Below are 20,993 nucleotides of genomic sequence, written 5' to 3' on the forward strand. Positions count from 1 at the left end.
TCTATTGAACATATTGTTTCTTTGTTCATTGCAGAAAGAAGGAAGCGCCGCCGCAGGTTGTTCTGCAGCATCATGCAGCACCTGACAGAGAACCACAAGGTGTGGAAGAAGATCATTGAGGAGGAGGACAAGAGCAAAGAGCTTGGTAAACAGCAGCAGCAAGACAGCCTGCTCCCCAGCATGCCAGCCAGCCTGCCCAGCTCCCCGTCAGATGACATCCAGGTCATCCAGGAGGAGGAGGAGGTAGAGGAACGTCAGTAGCAGGATGAAGGAAAGAATAGAGATGTGTGAAAAAGAGGACAGGCGGGCCCTTGAACCTGCCTTTCACTGACATAACGACAAATGCACATAAAACACATCGTGCTCCCTCACACATACACAAACATATACTGAAAGAGTCACTGTGCGGACACTCAGATGCTTAAGCAGTCACGTTGTTTTTGGAGAAACAAAAAGGCCTTACTACTGTGAGCGGATCCTTGCTGCAACGGTGGGAGCCCAACTCCTATGCACTTTCACCCCATGGAGCGTCAAGCGCACCCAGACAAAAAGCACCAGAACTGAGAAGAAAGGTGCAGAAGAAGAGTGTGGACCGGGGCCCGGCATTAACTTGGCCTCCATGGAGACTTGGCTGTGATGCTGCCTTGAATGCAAAGCGCTTACACCTCCCTTAGGTACAAAACAATTCCGGTCTATTTAAAAATCAAAAGGTAGAGGAAGTACGAGAAGTAAGCGACAACATGAAGTGATTTAAAACCCTTTACCAAAGTGAACAGTTTAAACATTGAAAGACAAGAGCCTGAGACTGTTTCAGCCTCATTGTCAGGTATATTTTTGAATTATATATATACATATATATATCAAATGTGCCTGTCTGAACCTTTACTGAGTCCATATTGGCCCAGAGCCAAGCTTGTGTAGTTCTCTCTCCTTGCTGGCGACACGAAACACTGTATCAGACTCAGTCACAGAGACATTATTGAGATGTTGACTGAATAATAGCATTATATCTGCATCATTTTTGATGCTTTTACTCATATGTACCACCCATTTTCTTTTTGTTTTCTTAATTTAACCCTCCGTGTTTCATTTTGTTTGTGTGTGTGAATATTTTTGTGGCAGGAATGTGATGGAGAGAATGACTACGGAGAACGAGAGCACATTTTTAATTATTTTACTAATTTGTGTGTATGTTTGTGTGTCCTTTCAGTAATGGTTGGTTTTTAATCAGTGAAATGTCCTCTGGTATTTAACGTGTTGCATCCAGATCAGGAGTGCTGTTTCAATGAATGGATTCATTTTCCTTTTTGATTCTAAGTATTTTTTTAAAGGTTACTCAGGATTCACACAACGTTAAATAATTATTTTGCAAGAATATTATGTCATTAATATGAAATACACTTTAAAAGCTAAGAAAATTAAAAATCTGAGTGACTAAAGCAGTTTGTAATCTCTTAATGAACAACCTGACTACAAACAAGTTCAAGCAAATCCTCTGATAGACAGAGGATTATACAGTAAGTGGTGTCTCTTGGCCATTCATACACTGTTTGCATAACCTTTTTGCAACCTCACTGGAGAAAACCTTTTCTTGATTGTTGGCAGACTGCAAATATTCTCTCTTTTGCAGCAATGCAAAACATTGTATAGGTTTCCAGTACATTAGATCATGTTTTCTTATTTTTTAGGTGTTCACACGTTTCACAACAAACAATGTCTGTGTTTAAATCAGCTGGCAGATACTGACAAATGCCGTCTTGAAGCTCACCCATCTCTTTTTTTTTTTTTTCTCATTTGTATTTATTTATATATTTTTCATCTTTGCCAAACCCATAACTTGGCCAGTGTGTAAAGAAAGTATCCAGGTTTCAGTTCACTTTTATGATGTGGCCAGAAGGCAGTTTAAAAAATTCTAGCTCTCTATTTTTGTCTCTAAGAACTCTTGGCATTCCACTAGAATAAAATGTTTTATTAAAGGGAAGGCAGAATTGTTGCCTAGCTCCTTTATCACCTTATTAATTCACAATCTCTGGAGAAAATGTTAAGTAAGCAGTGTAAATCAAAATAGTAATATTTAAAGACAGAAATAGATACATGTGTGCACATTTTAATACCAAACAAGTGTTTAGCCGCTGTACAAAAGAGTATGTGCATATAAATATATTTTTTTTAAGTAATCAAATGAATGCATCTGTTTTCTACACACAGCTGACATATTGTACATTGAGATCCTGTAATTACCATTGTGTTTCCAGAGTTCTACAGTACTTCTAGTTACAGATGTGGAACTGTGGGGTTTGGTGTTTTTATTTCTCACTTGGTTTCAGCCTCTCCCTGTTCTGTACCATAACCATTCTTGCATTCTTCACTGTGTCACGCTATCACTGTTGTCTCAGTTGACCCAACTAGTGCCAAACTTTACCCAACATGCAGTAGTTTGTGGGCTGTGATACACTGATTGATTGGCAAAAATCCCTCTGGGCTCTAGTACTGTTGATGTAAGAGACACACCCTGAGTCAGAGTTGGACTCGGGTCAGAGCCGCATGAATTCTGACAAATGTGTCGTCAGTTTTTTCACATGGACCCTTGTTGGATCATAAAGCCTTGCTAGCTCCCAACCCGTCATAAAGTGGCTCATCAAGTTTGTTGGCTTCTCCCCGTGCAGTCTTTCAAACCACCTCTGATGACTGTGCCATGAACACATCTATGAATGGTTGTTACCCTTATGTAGCATCAGTATACGTATGTTTGTCTAATGTAACCATTCACCCTTATCTACATTGTAGGGGCAACTGATTTTTGTTGTTATTTATAGCTGTCATAAAACACCATCCCTAAAGTATCAACAGTTCTCATTGAATTTTTTTTTATATATGTGTGTGTGTCTGTCTGTCTGTGTGATATCACAGTGCATTTTTTCAGTACTTCTTTGTTGTCCATGCTGAAAGCTAAAAGCACTAAATATACCAATTGTACACCCACACAGACCTCTTCTTGGGGCAGTTTGGGTGTTTCCAGCCTTATATTAAACTACTCAAGATCAAAATCCAGTCTGCAAGTACTGGCATAACCTGGATATCAGTGCACCTGAGATCTTTGTAGTTATCAGAGTTGGATTTTACCAGTTGCTTAAGAAAGACAAGGCACCTTTTCAGTATCTTAAGAAAGACTTTATGAATACAAAAAAGAAAAAAAAAACATCATAGTACAAATAGTACAAAAGGACCAACAAACCTTACACATAAATTCAGTACTTTGCCCTGATAAGCACCTTTTAGCAGAAACCAGTGTTGCATAGTGAGTTTCTAGAAATCCACCAGGCTTGCATTTGCCTTCCAAGAGAAACATTGTTCATGAAGCACTATCCCTGGAGAAGGGGTCAGAGTCAGTCCACATGCCTTCAATTTTGGCCCATGGTCAGCACCAATACACAGTGTCCAAAACTTTCTTGGAAAGTCTGTTAGTTCCATTTTGCTCCACAAATACCAATCACTGGTGTCATCTGCCTGACCTGAAGCTGTTCAGAGAAGGCTGTCATAAGCGTACTTGCTATCAATCATTGACATACTGCTCCAAGGTTCATAGACATTTCATTTTCTGAGCTCCAGAGAACCAAATCAATAGCATGTGTTCCCAGGATGTTCTTTCAGCACCAGGTCCTGTCACTTACCCTGCTGCTTGAAAGTGTTGTGCAAAAGTGCATATTGCTCAGTAAGAGAATTCAAGAGCAATCAAAAGGGATGAATCACATGCTCATACTGTATGTATGAAAGTCCTTTGGAAAAACTGTAATGCACCAGCACTGGACACCACAATCCAGTTTGATACAGTTTTATGCACCTGTATCGTGGCATTTCTGTGCAAATAAGTAAAATTATGGTTTCTGCAGTTGAACAAACTGCAATAAATGTTTGCTTGCCTACTTGTAATACGGAGTGTCTTCAGAACAGGGAACTTTCTGTTGCCTCCGGACAGCACAGATGGAGTAAGGTTTAGGCTGTAAGGTCATACCCAGTTTGGGAGTGACGGTGGGAACTGTTCCTGCAGGGAACTGAAGATGAAACCTCTGCATCAAAGTTGTGAAGAAGAGGAACATCTCCATTCTGGCCAGCTGCTCACCCAAGCAATGCCGCCTGCCTGAAAAAAGAACAATCTTTTATTTAGACCTATACCCACAGTTAATTAGTTCAAATCCTCAAAACACAAACACACTAGGAAACACTGTAGATGAAAGAAAATTGGTTTAACTGTGGACAATGGATTCTAGAAAGAAAGAAACTAACCCAAAGAGAAGGGAAGGAAGGCCTCATGCCTCTGAAAGTTGCCACTGCTGTCCAGAAATCTCTGGGGTGAGAAAACACCTGGATCATTCCAGTATTTCTCATCAAAGTGCACAGAGTAAAGGTTTGTGATCACCATGGTGCCTTTTGGGATGGTGTAGCCATTAACTGTTGCATCCTGGGAGGTGGCCCGAAAAATACCCAGTGGGACAATGTTGCAGAAGCGAAGGACCTCATGGAGAACAGCTTCTACATAGGGCATCTTCTGTTTGTCCTCTAATGTCGGTGCTCTCCCATTGGCCAGCACGTTGTCAATTTCCCTGTGCACCCTCTCTTTTCAGGAAAAAACAGACACGAGGCATTTAAACATGTGCAACTTTACCTAACCATTCAATTCATCGAAGTCTAGAACAAATGTACATCATATCTCTCACAACAGGACTAAAACTGGGATGATGCTTCTACTACACTTACAACTCACCTTGTATGTTGGGGTAGAGGGCCATGTACAGCATGGCCCAGCGCAAGGTGTTCGTTGTGGTCTCTGTGCCAGCAATTATGAGTTCACCCACTGAATAGATGAGGTTCTCGTAAGAAAAAGAGGAACTGGGATCTTCTGCATTCTGTTCCAGTTCATCCAAATAGGCATCAACATAATGGCGAGGTACATGAGGTACTCTGCCTCGTGAAAAAGTATTTATAGCCTGTAGTAAGAAGTTGTAAACCTCAGCAGCATTGCGGAAAAGCTTTTGGTGTTTTCCAAAGGGCACATACTCAATCCAAGGGAAGGCGTTGTAGAGGAATGCCCAGCCACTCACTGCTAGCTCCACATTCTCGCTGAATAGCTCAATCATGTGCTGGAAGTTGTGATCATCGTAGGTAAAGCGCTGTCCAAAAATGATCAGGTTGGTGATGTTGGATACAGCATTGGTCACGAGGTGTTTGGGGTTGAAAGGCTTTCCCTTGTGTTCATCAATGGCATCAACAAAGAACATGCACTCCTCTGAGATCTTCCTCTGAAACAGTCTCTGGCCGCTGCCGAAATAACGGAAAGAGTTGCAGGCCAGTTTACGATGTTCAATCCATCCTTTGCCATATTTACAATTGAGAAGCCCTGAGGATGATGGACACATCACATCATTTACTTATAAATAAGACAATTAAATGCTTTGATTGCTGTTACATTTTGAATGTAATTGTATGTATGTAGTCCTATCAGAGATTCTTACCGCCCATTTTGGTCATTTTCTTGAATAAAGGCAGCGATGGGCGATCAGCAAACACCTCACTCTGATGGTAAAGACATTCCTTGACAGAGTCATATCCATTTAATACTACAGTCAAGATGCCACCCAGGTCAAGGCTGAAAATCTGAAAGAGACACATGGCAACATGAGCATTTCTCCTGTTCTTTGCACAGTTTGTATACTGATTTAAGGAATAAGAGATTTGTAGCACAGTAGTAGGTACACTACCAACAGCTGTGTGCCAGTTAATCTGGGATTAATAAAGTTTCAATAAAGTGTAAACAGACAGCTTTGTACCTCATCTTTAACTGTAAAATCTACATTGTGCTTCATAGAGGAAGTCATTGTATTTGTACATATTGTACATATGATTTGCCTCCTTGTTAGTCTCCCCCAAAGCCACAGACGCCTTGAGCTGGGGCGAGTCTCTTTTGTTCTGCTTCCTGATGTGTGTGTGTGTGTGTGTGTGTGTGTTAATGAAAGTCTGAACCCTCTTGTTGCTTCTACCGGGTCGTGTGCAGCTCAGTCTGCAGATCTATTGCTTCAAACCCACTGCGCTCCTAGAAAAAGCGCATTTGGATGAGTCCCCCCAGTCATTTACCTGTCCATGAACTTCACTCTGCTTCTTGAGGAAGACGTGCGGCTCGGTGGCCAGAGAGAAAATATTTCCTATCACAGGGATGGGAGATGGACCAGGAGGAAACCCCGGGGGTCTTCTCTGCTTGACGAGCTGGCGAACCAGCAGGAAGGCGAAGAGGACGACGGCCACGCAGCCCATCCCGAGCAGGGTCTGCGTGCGGGACACCGGCACCAGAGACGGCGATTTAATCGAAACCATCTTTTTTCCTGCTTGACTACCTCTGCTGACTTCCACGTCCTCTCAGAGGGACTGAAGCATATATGGATCATCTTGCATGTTTCTATTCCCCGCCTCCAAGAATAAGATTGGCCAGCCGGCTGTCTGTGAACTTTGATCAGCGCTTGATCAATAATCATCATGGTTTCAGTGATTGGTTTTTTGGCTCATACAACTTCAGTTTATTTCATTGGATAGAACAATGATAACGTTTTTAGAAGTCAAACCGTGGTAGTAGATTTGTTAGAGAACTCCAGTTTGAGGTGTTTCAAGTAAAACACAACTCTGTTCAAGTATTATAAATAATAAACTGTTTAAAAATCCATATAGTTCATGTATTCAGATGTGATGGCAATGGTCATTTTACTGAATGAAATTAAAGTCATGTCAATTATGTGCTTAACAGTTAGTGTTAAACTAAACTAACAGGAAAAAAGACATTCATTTTTCTTTATGTCTATCTATTTATATAACTGCACTAAAGGTCCTAAAGTTCACAACATCCTCATAGCTAAAAAAGTTACATATGGTGTACACTCAATTTAACTAAACGTTCAGTCCAGCATGCAAAGTTTTTCCTGGGAAGCAGAAGTGAAGAGATTCACCATCAGTGAACAATCATGTGCAGTCAGAGCAGCAGGTATCATCGGGGGTCACTGCCCAGGAAAACAGGACCTCATGATAACCTGACTCCCCCCACCACGCTCCTACAGGGAGAGGCTGGTAAACCACAATATATGTAGGGAATGGACATAATGTTGTAACGAACAAAAGATTAAAGATAAAAACTAAGCCTATACTCTAAAACCGATGTGTTATGCAAGACATGAGGTACTTAGTCATCTTATTTGATACTATTATTTTATTTAATACTATTATACTTTTCTTAGGTGCTCTCTTCTGCAACAGCTCTAAAACACTGTATGGTAATACATATAAATAACAACATATAATGCCTGTAGAGGCTCTTGTATGCATTGATAGATTGTTATGTAAATTAGGGACAGATTTTCTGTTACATTTTGGTAGTGTAATAGTTAAAAAATTTTGTCTTTTGTATGATTTTGATGATGAAATTTATTTTGTTTTACATGTTATTGTTTTCTATATTGTTCTACTAGTGTATTTTTGGCTATTGCTTTTATATTTAAATTTAAATAATATGTACCAGATTTTAATAAACTTTTATTTAACATATTTTGGAAGTTGTCTGAATCTCACAACCACCATAATACTATGAAATGTACTGACAATAATCATAACTTTTTATATACTGAATAACATTCAATCTATTTTAATTTTAGACAAAAAGATTTAAGAGTCCTTATAAATAAATGTGTGCATGTGTTTTGTTTTTAAGTAAATAAACTTTGCCCCAGTAAACCACGAGCTGCTGATGGTTCCTTCACCTCAACTCATTAAAGGTTAGGTTCGGTTTAGAGGTCAAAGGTTAAGACATGCAGCACATTCCAAACTTCCAATGTGTGTAAGATGGTTCAGACAGGCTTAAAAACTGAACTGGTCCAGACACGATTGTACAAATGTGTTTTAAAAATAAGTATCATGTTTTCGTACCAACATATAACAGTAGGTTTCTTGGACAATAAATCAGACAGATCAATAAACACACTATTGACAGAGAGAGAATGGCTAGAGCTTGCAAAGGTTAACCCATTTTATCATCTCATTAACATGGTTTTAAACTACAAAAAGTGTACTTTCCTAAAACCACTTTGCTGTGTGATCGGTTCATCATGACTGGCTCCTCATTAGATGAAGTTTATGAAGTTTTTTTTCTTAGATGCCTCGAATGGCCTCTACAGACCTCTCCCAATCATTCTGATTTGTTAGGGATCCTTAATGAGGACATTCTTGCAAATGACTTCTTTGCTTCCTGCCAGCTCCCTAGATTCAAACGCTATTATAGAAGCATTAAACACATCTGTCAAATTTAATCAAGTAAACATGTTATCACTGTTGTGTTATCTTGTTAGTGGTTTGGTTAATCAAAACACCAGTGAGACAGTTGTCCCGGTGTTTAACAGGGACCATATTTTTTAACTGCATTTCAGAAAATCAGTCTTAGCTTGGGCTTGAGACATTTTTAACAAAAAGGCTGAATCTTGATCTGCATTTGCAACATTTGAAAGTAGTGGACATTAAACATTGTGTGAAAGACACAATCAAATTCAATCGTGGTACACAATTCAATTCAATTCAATACAATTTTATTTGTAGAGCGCTTTTTACAATTGACATTGTCACAAAGCAGCTTTACACAACCAAAGAACAGTACATGAACAGTACACACAGCTAACACAGGATCTCATGTTTTTAGAGTTTAACACTAGGGGCAAAAAACAATGATATGTTGCCTTAGCTGCATCCGTTTTTACATTTGCAAGCACTGAAGTGCCCTTTTTGCGATAATAAGATAATTTAGGAATAAAAATTAATTTAGGATGCAAAAATCAAAGCAGTTCTGCAACACTGCCCATAATGGTAATAGTAGCAGTGTTATTAAAAGGATAGCTTCTAGTTCAGTATATGAATATATATTGTCTCTTGGTATACCGTGGTCATATTGGTTAGCCCTAATTTTATACTTATCCCAAATACTACAGGGATTTCATGCAGTTACCTTGTGTGGTAGAAGTATTAGCATCAATCTTTACAGGCCACTGGAAGAGTGGCCATACTGTAGTGCATGTCTTTCCATATCTGACAGGGTGGGTCCCTACACTACAGTAAATTATTTACCATCCGGTTGAGTGGAATTATTAAGTGCATGTGGAAAATTGCATTACTGGCCTTCCCTTGTAATACTATTGCTGCCCAGAACCTTTTTTTCCAAGAACATATTCAAAGTGTCAAGTACAACAAGAGGACGTATAATTCTTTTGCAACTAGTGGCCAGGTGTTTGAATGTTAGGTTTGGTTTGGTTTGCTTTATAATGCATTGCAGCAGGTGAAGAGCCCCAGATCTATGCATCCACTAGCTTCAATGTAAATGTAACATCTTGCTTAAAAGTACAGAGACCAAAACATCCTTTTCAGACATGAACTTTAAATGGGAAACAGCTTAGGAAAGCATACATAAGGTTAAATTTCCACAAGTCTTACACACTTAATATTACTGCACTGTGGGATCCTGATTAACGTGTCTTTCTGCCTTTTCGAATAATGTTAGGTGTTTGGATCTTTGAAATTCTCTTTGGGGCTTTTTTAAAAGAGCCATTATTTCACACTTCCTCATTCACTGTAAGTCTGGAGAATATGCAAATGGTACAGTTGTTTGAGCAGGGGGAAGATATTGTGATTAAAATTTCTTGGCAAGATATAAGACCAAGACAATCAATATTAATCACTGTGTGTATAAAGCTGGAATCTCCTGCTCTGAAGTCTTTAGCGCTTTCTGACAGCATGTGTAGCTGTTGGAGACTTAATTTATTGCCTCTGGTATCGGGCCTGCAGGTCTGCTCAATAGTACTAAGAGGCTCATCTACTCTAATGAGTTTCCTTGTGACGCAAAAAAACACTGTGAGGCAGGATGCTTTATGATACATCATCCAATATTGTTACATAAGAGGAATTAGAAGATAGCCAGAGACCAACAGTTCAGTAATTAGCTGAAAGAAATCAGAAAACCACCACTGAATTCTATTGCACTTTTATCCACCATATCCCACATAAAAAGTAATTATTATATTCAAACATATAGAAACAATGACAATTAAGATAAGATAAGATAAAGCTTTATTGTCATTGTACAGTCACACTTGGTACAACAGTACAACGAAATTGCAAACTGTCCCACATTGGTGCAAGGAGAGAGTAGAAAACAACTTAATAATAATAAAACAGCTTACAATTACCTTTCATACAAAAAGTATTTAAATATATATACATATATTCATATATATATATACACACAATTATATATACAAATATACACATGCACACCAGCTGTATATACAGAATATACAATCTACATTCTTCTAGAAAAACTAAACCAGATGTGTGTGTGTGTTCATGAGGGCTATTGCTCTATTGTAGAAACTGTCTCTGAGTCTGTTGGTCCGTGACCTCAGCACCCTGAGTCTTTTTCCAGAGGGCAACCATTTAAACACCCGGTGTCCTGGGTGTGTGCAGTCTTTCAGGATGTTGCGTGCCCTCCTAAGACATCGGGTGCTATAGAGGTCCTTCAGTGAGGGAAGAGGGTAGCCAATGATCTTTTGGGCAGTGTTTATGACCCTTTGTAGAACCTTTTTTTGTGCCATGGTGCAGCTTGAAAACCACACGGAGATGCAGTATGTTATGACACTCTCAATGGAGCAACGGTAGAAAGCAACCAGCAGCTCTCTCTTCAGGTTGACCCTCCTGAGGATCCTCAGGAATTGTGAGGATCAATCTGTTTTGCATGTCAGGATAGATTGTTTCATCAGTGGCTAATGTGATATTGAAACATACAAAAGTTACAATTGGTTAAAAAGAGGTCCTGACATAAATAAAACCTATATGAAGTCTTAAAAGAACATATTCATATTCAAATCTGGATTTAGTTCAGGCTGTATCCATGCGTTGTTTGGTAAGTTTTTGTTTCACATTTGACACACATTGTTGGTATTATATATAAGCAGTGATGAGCTAAAACTACATCCTCTGACCACATCTTATAATATCAGGTGATTTGCAGTGTTGGCGTACACAAGCAGTTATCATATATTATCATTATCTAACAAACTGAGACATTGGGTGAGTGTGGATGAGATTTTTCTGTCTCAGTGTCTTAAACACTCAGTTTCCACGTTTAAAGATTGACTTCTCTACAAGTGAGGCTACAGACTGACCAAAGACCTGGCAGCTTTTTTGTCAATTAAACTCATTCATGATCACGCATTGATGTCATTTATATAAAGTCTTTTATTGGCTTCTTGTAAGTGACGCAGGACTTCTGATTGGTTAGCACATTGAGGTAAAACATTTGACTGGCCAATGAACTATGGTCAAGTGTTCATTCAGTTAAAACAGAAACCCATGGGGAACATATATAAAGCCTTGTACTGTGTGAGTGCTCAGCAGACGCACAAGTGAGTCTGTCATTTACTTCATTACCAGAACATCTACAATCTTACGGTGAGTACAGATAAAACTCAGTTTCTGTAGCTGTTAATAGTTCAAATTATGCTGTTACTGAATTGTCAGATATGATGCTGTAACATTGTTGTTAACAGAAGAAAGATGCTACTCTGCTGGTTTAATGGTATTATACTATCTATGGTTGGCAGCAGCTAATTCTGCGAATAGATTTTGCTATAGTTGCTGGCAAAGCCTCCAGAATCACTATATTACAAATAACTCCTCCATGTGAGTGTGCAGCTTCACTGTCTCTAACGGTGAGTGAATGTGTGAGAGAGAGAGGACGAGATAGAGAGAATCCATGAAGCTGTAAAAACTGGTACATGAGAGAGTGTGTAAAAAATATTTTAAATAACATTAAATGATAATGACACATGTCACAAAAGTCAATTTAAAGCTTTTTCCTTTTGCAGCTTTTTTTAAACCCTCTTTGGTATTGCATGGGTCTTCCATAGGTGATCGTAATAATGCTAAAGCTCTGGACTCTCCTTCTTGCCTGTGCGCTGATCATTTGTAAGATCTCACAGGCAGCTCCATCCAGGTGAGACTGGTGACATTATTCCTAAAAGCAGAAATAATGTTTAGACATAGACATAGAACAGATTACCTTGTTTACCACAGGTACTGTAATCAAATTTATTTTATTCAATAACTTTTGTTGTGATTTTGCCCTACATAAGTAAAGTTAATTGAGTTTAATTAATGAACTTTAATGAAATCAAATATAATTTCCATGCTGAGTCATTTTTTAGACAATATTCTTAAACTACAGATTTAAAAAATGCCATTTACTCTCAAGAAACAGTACGTCACAATACGTTTTGATTTTAGCTTGAGATAAAATTGTGTAAAACATTTGAACCAATTGTGTGGCAGAACCAGAGAGTGATGTCCTCAAATGTGCATTTTCAGAAATAGTAAGGAGTTCATGACAGATGGAGCGACACGATCAGATGATGATGTGCAAAAGTTACTCAGAGCTATCAAGGAGTTCATGCAAATAACTTCTGATGAGCAAGATCACCAAACAGCTGAAGGGAACAGGTATGGGTTTTAAAATTGTTAGATATCAACCCGGTATGGTTCACCGCAATAACGTTAACCATGTATCTAATCTATTTAATATAATGAGCATTTGTTCACGGGCCCAACAGCTCCAACTTTGCTTTTTATTATTTCTCAAGACATATATTAAAACAGATGTAAATCTACCGTTTGTCATAATTCATTCATGCACGGACTGCAGTTAATCATACATCACTCCAGTCAGTATTAAATTATGTGCCTACGATATTCATGGTCAGACAGCTGAAAAAAGCATGAGAGAACATAAATGTTATATATTACTGCACAAAAGAAAACCTACTAGCATGACTGTATGACTGTTGTTTCTGTTGCTTTCCTTTGAAATGTGGATTTAACACAGTTTTCTGTAAATGCATGACATTAAAAAAAAAAAACATCATGCATGAAATTGTTGTATTTATCAGCATGACACAGTTACTGTAAGCATTTGTTTTTGCATGTTTGTCTCTGTCTCTAACAGCCTGAATAGACCCATGTCTGAGCGCTGCACTGGCTTAAGCACTCGTGTGCTAGGCAAACTCTCCCAGGACATTCACAAACTACAAACCAATCCCCGCATAATCACTGTAACTTGTGCTAGGCAGTTCTTATAAACAATAACCATATGAACAGATGCAAACCTTTCTGATGTTAAATTATTTACCACCTCAAGATAATTATATTTTCTTGATTTATAAAAACCCTACATTACTCAAAAAAAAAGAAGAAAACTGTTACAAAATGAACCTCAGGCAATTTTTTTTTATCATGTTTAATTTGTTGTCAGCAATTCAGTAAGTAGAATATATTTCTTCAGACAGTACTACACTACGTACTTCACTATCTTTTTCATTCTCACAAGCAATGCAACCGCACAGAAGCGATCATGCAACACGGCTACCTGTGTTACTCACCGCTTAGCTGACTTCCTGAGTCGGTCAGGGGGCCTGGGACACAGCAACTTTGTTCCTACCAACGTGGGTGCCCAGGCATTTGGCAGAAGAAAGCGACACGGCACTGTGTGAGCACAAGAACAAATATGTGGTATGTTTGCACCTCATGCTGTCTCTTGTCTCTCTCTCTATTTATGTTTTGATGTACTGTACTGTCAAACTGTGACTAACCAAATGCACTACTGAAATCTACAGGTTTAACGAGACTTTTGTTTTCTCTCCTCTTTTGTGTTCTCTAGGACAGAGTGCCTCCTTTCAGTAACATTTCTGCATCATCATCCATCCACAAACACAGAAGAATATCCTAACATGTCACAAGTGTGGACTGATGCATTGTATCAGAGTGCTAAATTTTTGCCATTATTTATTGTTAGTCTGTATTTAACAACAGAGAAATAATTAAAATCGGTGTAATGTCATCCTCATGGTGAAGCATTAACAGGAAATATGTCCTGTAAAGATGGATGAGCATAGATTTTTTTCACAGTATTGGCCGGTGGTTCAACTGCACACCTACCCTGTGTCTACAGTACAGTGTCTGTTGAAGTGGAAGTCTTATACTGAACATCTGCACTACCAACAAAACTCAACTGTGTCTTGTGCCTTGATGTAACATTTGTTTACATTTCATTAAAGTGCACAGTGCAAGTGTGAAACATGTACTTATGAATCTAAATATTGTATCAATTGTCAACTGAAAGCAGGAATAAATTGTATTTTAGCTACATGATGTGTTTATGTCTTACTCTATTTTTGTTTCATTGGTTGATATCAGCTGAAAATAATAATGAACTTTACAGCTGCACACATATACATATACATTTTTAAAAAGGTGCATAGGATGTGGTATGCAAAAAAAGTATGCTTAAAAAAGCAAACCACATCATATACTGTATGAGTTTACTGATATGAATAGAACAAGAATATTTAACCGTGCCAACTCTAAAATTTATTTTTAAGTTTATATTTAAGTTTTTCAGAGGCTCCACAGTAAAAGCCTCATCATTCACCATCATGCACCTGACAAATAACTTAATGTAACTGTAATGCAAAATATATATTATATTATTTTAATATTATATGTAATTATAATATATATGTGTTATATATATATATGTCTGCAGTAGAACCCAAACACCTGTCAGCATGTCAGGATCAGAGGGGGCGGGACTTCTACTGCCCCAATTAAGGTAAATCCACCCCCTCTTCACAGGTGTTGTGTGACAGAGCAAATACACACGTTTAAAAGTATTTTGTTAGTGCTGCGACCAGCAGCTAGCAAGCAACAATAAGCTAACTGCGAGTTCAAACTCAACAAGTGTCAACTCAGCAACTTAGGCTTTCCGTGGTTTTAAGGGTTGGAAGTGGGATGTGAAGTTTGCTTGTAAAACTACCTGGACTAACTGGAGACCCCCAAACAAAGCTACACCAGGCCGGAGGAGGTCAACTGTGGTGACCGGAGCCAAGGACTCAAGGTTCATCTGGCTAAAAGTACGTTTTCTGTTTTATTTTATTCTTTTTTTATTCTTGTTGACTCTGGGATTTGTCCCTGTTCACAGTAAATGAAGTAAAGTTTATTTCAGACATCACAACAGTGTTTCACAATTAAACAAACATAAACCCAGACAGGATAATGCAAAAATATACAAATCACTGTGTAAGTAAACACTGTCAGTACTAAAATCTCATCAACAGAGGGGTCTTTAGCTGATTAAAAAAAAAAGACTCAGTAGAAGCATTCTGGACTCTTGTAAATGACCTGGACACAGGTGAAAGAGAGTTAGAATCATTTAGACAAAGTTGAGTAAAGTAAGTAAAAAAGTTAGTTAGTATATAATCTAAACCTGTGGTGCACTAACAACTCCTTTTGTTGTTGTTTCTTAAGAGTGAAATTGTCTGTCCATATTTAAAGATAAATATATTTAGTATATATCACCAGCTTATGTTGTTCACCTGAGCCTTCCAGATGTGGAAGCAAAGGTGAACGTTGCTTAAGAGTACTTACACCTGAGGGAGTATCCAAAACAGTCAATATGATTTACATACACTGTTTGAGCCAATAAACACTGTAACTGCTGTTTGCAATGTCTTACTGCTTTCTTTGAGAGAGTTTTGCTCTCTATAAGTAACATCTCCACTGCTTTTGCAACTGTTTAGCTATAGTAGTCACTACTATGACCTTTTGTATGCAGAACAAAGCATGCAGGATTAATTTGTTATAGACCTAACAGCCCCTTGAGTATTGCCTTTGGAGTTCCTGTTCAACAGACCCTGAGCTGACAACACATCTCATTAGATTAGACAGAGGACAGTGGGGTTACATTTGGATGTGAGTAGCCATGTGCAAACCCCCCAAACAGAGCTAATGAAGGAGATGCCTCTGTTTGAGTTACCAGATCTCGAGTGTCTGGGGATAAGCATCTGTCACATTTGCGTCATCACCATCTGGATGACAAAGTGGGAGTGGGAGAACATCTTACTTTTCTTGTTAAACATAGGATCACAGTTTTTTTTTTTTTGTGCATGCCAGCTGGCTGTGTGGTGCACAATGTTTCTATACACATGGGACAACAAAGAACTTTTAGCTTCCATCACATGGGAGAAACAACATTATGTCCCATAGCAGCAAACCCTTCAAAAAAACATCAGCACAAGAATGAAGCTCTAATTATGCATTGTTGATATTGTTTGATTCATGCATTTTCAAAATGTTATGGCTCATGCGCATGAAGCAACACTTACAAACGCAGATGTGATTCTTTACAGCAGCGATATTAAACAGTTTAAAAACTCTGCTATTTCACTTTCATGCAACATCTGATAGGCTGCAGTCTCTTAGAACTGCTTTTGATTGCAGCTTTGTACCTCCAGTTTCTTTCATGAAATGGCATGCTGCAGATTTGATTTTTTCCTATAAACTTTCTCTAGTGCTCTTTTCTTTAAGGGATTCTCTGCTTTACACTCTGTGTAAAACAATTCCCCACTTTCAATCTTGTTTATTGTTTCTTTGCATTTCATTAAGCATTTAATACAATCATTATAGTTACTGCTGTTGATGCCTTATGCTGGCACTAAACTGACAGATTTAAACCCCTGGATCAATGTTTGACCACAAACATTTAAGTTCTACAATCTGGCGCAAGTATGTGACATGAAAATCCCCAATCTCTTTCCTTTTGTGCTGCATTGCCACCTTGTGGCTAAATATGTGAAGTAATGGCATGAAAATATGCTGTGTTGCATTTACTGTATGATGAATCCTGAGTGGTCAGAGAATGGAGATGGACAATAGAAGTATATACTTATGGAACATATTTAAATAGTTACTCTGGTTTGCCCAAACAGTAGAGGTAAATATTCTGCTGTGTCAAAAGGAGATTACAAGTAATCTCTCAAAAACTTAGAAACCTTTTGACTCCTGTGATCATATTTGATTAAGAATATTTCCGCACACTAATACCATCTTTCTCTGTTTTATCAGTTACATCTTTTCTTTTTTGTGTCTGTATCTATCTACATTGTTAGACTTTAACTTGCTGGAACTTGCAAAAGTAATCAACATTCCTAAATTTACTTGAATTTCCAGCTGAGAGATGACCTTTAAAACACAGCATAACCTGTATAAAAATAAGTTGGTAGATTACAGTGTAGTTTTTTACATGCTCAGTCACAGTCTCAGATAATTGTGAGATAAATACACTGCCCATCCAAAAAAAAAACTGTCACCACCTGGATTTAACTAAGTTAATAGGTGAGAGCCTCCCATTGGATAATTACTGGATGAATGATTTTTTTTTTCAGCTGGCAACAGGTTATTTAATCCAAATTGATGCAGTGAGTAGCTTCTTATTTCTTAAACTACCATGTCTGAAGACACATCCTGTGGTTGTGGAAAAGATGTTAATCTTTTCTTAATGTTTCAGAAGAGTCAAATTATTGGCATCAAGCAAAGAAAATATCTAAGGAGATTGATAAAACTACTAAAACTGGGTTAAGAACTGTCCGATGGAAGAAGGTCATGTGGTCTGATGAGTCCAGATTTACCTTGTTCCAGAGTGATGGGTGCATCAGGGTAAGAAGAGAAGCGGGTAAAGTGATGCACCCATCATCCCTAGTGCCTAGGCAAGCCCACAGGCCCCAGACCCCAGATCAGTGCTATGATCTGGGGTTGCTGCAGTTGGTAAGGTCTAGGTTCAGTAACATTATGTGCCCAAAGAATGAGGTCAGCTGACTACCTGAATATACTGAATGACCAGGTTATTCTATCAATGGATTTCTTCCTCCCTGATGTCAAAGACATATTACAAGATGACAATGTCAGGATTCATCAGGCTCAAATTGTGAAAGAGTGGTTCAGGGAGCATGACACATCATTTTTACATATGGATTGGCCACTACAGAGTCCAGACCTGAACCCCATTGAGAATCTTTGAGAACCATTGAGACATGCTGGAGAAGACTTTGCACAGCGGTTCGACTCTCCCATCATCAATACAAGATCTTTGTGAAAAATTAATGCAACTCTGGATGAGAATAAATAGTGTGACCTTTTGAAACGATGCCAACGTGAATGTGTGCCGTAATCAAAACCAAAGGTGGTCCAGCGAAATATTAGAGTGTGTGACTTTTTTTTTTTTTTTTGGGAGGGCAGTGTATGTGTGCTGATTTTATGGGTTATTATGGTGCACTATCATGGTGGTTAATGGTGGTAATAGATATAGACATTTTGGCCTATATTCCTGCTTATTGTGGGACTGTAGTTCATCTGTTAGTATGGTTTATCAGTGGTCTGCGGTGCTGAATTTGAAAGGGATAAGTAAAGTTTCACTTAGCATCTGTGGCTGTGTATGCTCATGTGGTCTTGACGTTGGCCAAACACACACCAATAAGTATTCCTAGCTCCAAAACACATTCTGCCAGCATACAGAGTACATTCAATAATACAGCACTATCATATTATATTCATAATGCGCTACAGCGAACACTGCAACTAAGTCTGCTGGGTTTAATTTAGCGTAATTTTAGGGCCTAATTTGGCTTCGTACATGTCAGTGGAAAAGAAGCTTTTGTATTTGATCTGGATACCCTTCTGTTAGATTTTCCCAAAGATCCATCTTACCAAGATTTTAAAATAGACTTTGTTCATAGCATTAAAGTCAAAGAGAAACAGAGTCCCATGGCTTTTAATTGTGCAATGGAAAAGTGAGGATCTTTTTAATATTCAAGGGGTGAAATGAGTGTATGAGTGCGTTTCCCAAGATATTTCAAAATGCATAATGTACTCCTATTATTTTTCCAGTCTTCCAGTCTGTAACACTTGCAATATATTGTTCATTAGTGTAAATGCAAATTAAAAGCAAACAGTCTGTTATAGGTAAAAAATAAAAATAAAAAGATTTTGTTGACATGTTAGGACTCAGTAATAAAAATGTATTGCTTATTGTTTTAAAGATGCTTCTGTCTAGAGCATGTAATATCTGCTCCAATACTCAAGATGGCAGCAAAGTGCCATACAACTCTACTGCTCAGTTCATCAACGATATATGTATGAAATAAAAAGAATAAGTAATAATTTGACTAAGAAGAAATAAGTACAGTGATAACCAAATAATTTGTGTATGTAATAAAGATAATAGATGATATCTCAGGGTCCATGATGAACATATTGAATAACATGAAAGTGAATGACTGAATATGTCAATATTATATGTATATAAAGTCATTGCTTATTTAAAATCAGGTTGTGGCTCATGGTCGTTTGTCTTTATACACTTACAATTACAATTTGGTATTACAGTTACAGTTACTTACTACTGCTAAATTTGAATAATGAAGTGCATTCTCTGGGTTTTTTGCTTTTTAAATATTGATTAAATGCACTGTGCCAGTGCATTAGAAATGACTGAATTAAGAAGAAATGCATCTATGAATGTGGTCACACTTGTGTAAACAGCATTTGCTTTTAAGCTTTACTACACCGTTTTGTGTCAAACCATAACCCCTGTTGGTCACTTCCAGTATGTCAGACATCATCATTATTTACAGTGAGGAATCAATACCTCTAAACTCTGCATTGGCCGCCTTGTGCTCGGCTCAAGATTTAGCTCCTTGCACAGTGTAACTCTCTGATTGCCTTTGAAGGCTCCCTTTATAGGCATGGGAACTCCTTGTTTGTACTCTGAAATGAAAAGCAGGCCTTCTGTTCAGATATGCACGATGCTGCTGATGATCTGTTTAATTGTAACTGACAGAGGGGTTTATAAAATACTGTGTTTGATAAAGATGCCCATCTGATATTCTCTTAAAGGAGACACAGATAACATGCAGTCCTAATTGTTAGACTTCTCATTAGAGCAGTGTCATGGGACCTTGCTGGGTAATGAAATGGCTGTAAAGCTGTGGCATTCATCTTGTCATCTGTGTCTTTTGATCAGACATGCATTCATAATCTTATAGCACTACTGGCTATATGGCTCACAGTTGATGGTAATGAATTGACCACTGTTTACCTAAGTTGTGTGGAGAGTTTCAGTGGCCGCTGAACATTTGAATAAATGTTGAAACAGGAAAAAAAATATATTGTAATTTCAAATTATTTAAAGACATCACACACTTGATGAATTACGGTCATTAGCATAAGGAAGCATTTTGTTACTTTTTATTTGACTCTTTGAAAAGTGCACCTAAACATCTCTTTCCTAGCTCCTAGGAGCTCCTGGAGTAGGCCTTTATTTAGAGGTATAAAATCTAAGATGTCAATGACAGATCATTACTCTCCTTTAGTGAAGGGTTGGGGGAATTTTTAACTAAATAGACACCCCACCATGAAGTTTCTGGCATCATATTAACTAGTTCCAGACTTCCCAATAATCTGTTGTACTCTCACAAATACACACAAAGGACAGGCAAGGGGCGGCAGCTCAGTTGGTAGAGCAGTTGTCTATAAACCTGATTCCTAGTTCCTCCTGGCTATATGTCAAGGTGCCCTTAGACAGTATGTCATTATCAATAAAAAAAAAAAAACTGATAAATGTAAATGAATTTGTAGTGTGGTTTTAAACATGATCCAACAATTTAAAGCAACTACTGGTGTTTATGGAACTAAAACATCACCTTGTGATGTATTTAAAGCTTGGATTAACCCGCAGATCTTATGCATTTAAAACTCTTTTTTCTTATTTAAGTGCTGTTACAGTATACAGCTGTATGTATGGTCATCTTAGACAGATAATCCCTTCTATTACAGCGATTGTGCAGTTGGGACACCATCACACATCACACCTTTGCCCTATATCACAAAGTACAGACCAGAGCTAGATGCTCACATGCTGCTTATATTGTCTTCCAGCCACACTTTTAACTTCAAAGCCCTGCTCACCCTCGTGTCTCAGGAGGCATGGAGGCACCACAGCAGCCAGCCTTTGCTGCTTTGCCATGGTTAACTATGACTGC

The 20,993-nt window shown here is 38.2% G+C and overlaps 3 protein-coding genes across 4 annotated transcripts in view; 2 read left to right on the forward strand and 1 right to left on the reverse strand.

Moving 5' to 3' along the window:
• Positions 1–2,847, forward strand: part of pde3b (phosphodiesterase 3B) — a 38,970-nt gene extending 36,123 nt beyond the window's left edge. For both annotated transcript variants that reach the window (XM_026379189.2, XM_026379190.2), the window contains exon 16: positions 35–2,847. In XM_026379189.2, coding sequence (XP_026234974.1) covers positions 35–261 — 227 coding nt within the window. In that variant the 3' untranslated portion in view covers positions 262–2,847. The remainder of the gene's footprint in view (positions 1–34) is intronic.
• Positions 2,848–3,233: 386 nt separating this feature from the next.
• Positions 3,234–6,481, reverse strand: LOC113174057 (vitamin D 25-hydroxylase). The gene is made up of 5 exons (XM_026377730.1): positions 6,130–6,481; positions 5,511–5,652; positions 4,763–5,395; positions 4,285–4,614; positions 3,234–4,138 (listed from the first exon to the last, which is right to left on the reverse strand). The coding sequence occupies exons 1-5, from the start codon at positions 6,364–6,366 to the stop codon at positions 3,921–3,923; spliced, it is 1,560 nt and encodes a 519-aa protein (XP_026233515.1). The 5' UTR covers positions 6,367–6,481; the 3' UTR covers positions 3,234–3,920.
• A 5,509-nt stretch (positions 6,482–11,990) lies between these two features.
• Positions 11,991–13,613, forward strand: calca (calcitonin/calcitonin-related polypeptide, alpha). Its single transcript, XM_026378837.1, has 3 exons — positions 11,991–12,064; positions 12,442–12,567; positions 13,451–13,613. Exons 1-3 carry the CDS (start codon positions 11,991–11,993, stop codon positions 13,611–13,613), a joined length of 363 nt encoding a protein of 120 aa, XP_026234622.1.
• The last annotated feature ends 7,380 nt before the right edge of the window (positions 13,614–20,993 follow it).

This window comes from Anabas testudineus, chromosome 3 (assembly GCF_900324465.2).
Source record: "Anabas testudineus chromosome 3, fAnaTes1.2, whole genome shotgun sequence".
In the NCBI taxonomy this organism is placed as follows: domain Eukaryota; kingdom Metazoa; phylum Chordata; class Actinopteri; order Anabantiformes; family Anabantidae; genus Anabas; species Anabas testudineus.

Bases quoted from the DNA above. Each gene is read 5' to 3' on its own strand.
- LOC113174057 (XM_026377730.1), bottom strand. From the start codon at position 6,366: ATGGTTTCGATTAAATCGCCGTCTCTGGTGCCGGTGTCCCGCACGCAG. The intron at 5,653-6,129 runs GTAAATGACTGG...TGTCTCTTTCAG, and splicing joins AGAGTGAAGTTCATGGACAG to ATTTTCAGCCTTGACCTGGG. The intron at 4,615-4,762 runs GTGAGTTGTAAG...TTTCCTGAAAAG, and splicing joins CCTCTACCCCAACATACAAG to AGAGGGTGCACAGGGAAATT.
- calca (XM_026378837.1), top strand. From the start codon at position 11,991: ATGCTAAAGCTCTGGACTCTCCTTCTTGCCTGTGCGCTGATCATTTGT. The intron at 12,065-12,441 runs GTGAGACTGGTG...TTTCAGAAATAG, and splicing joins TCACAGGCAGCTCCATCCAG to TAAGGAGTTCATGACAGATG. The intron at 12,568-13,450 runs GTATGGGTTTTA...CATTCTCACAAG, and splicing joins CAAACAGCTGAAGGGAACAG to CAATGCAACCGCACAGAAGC.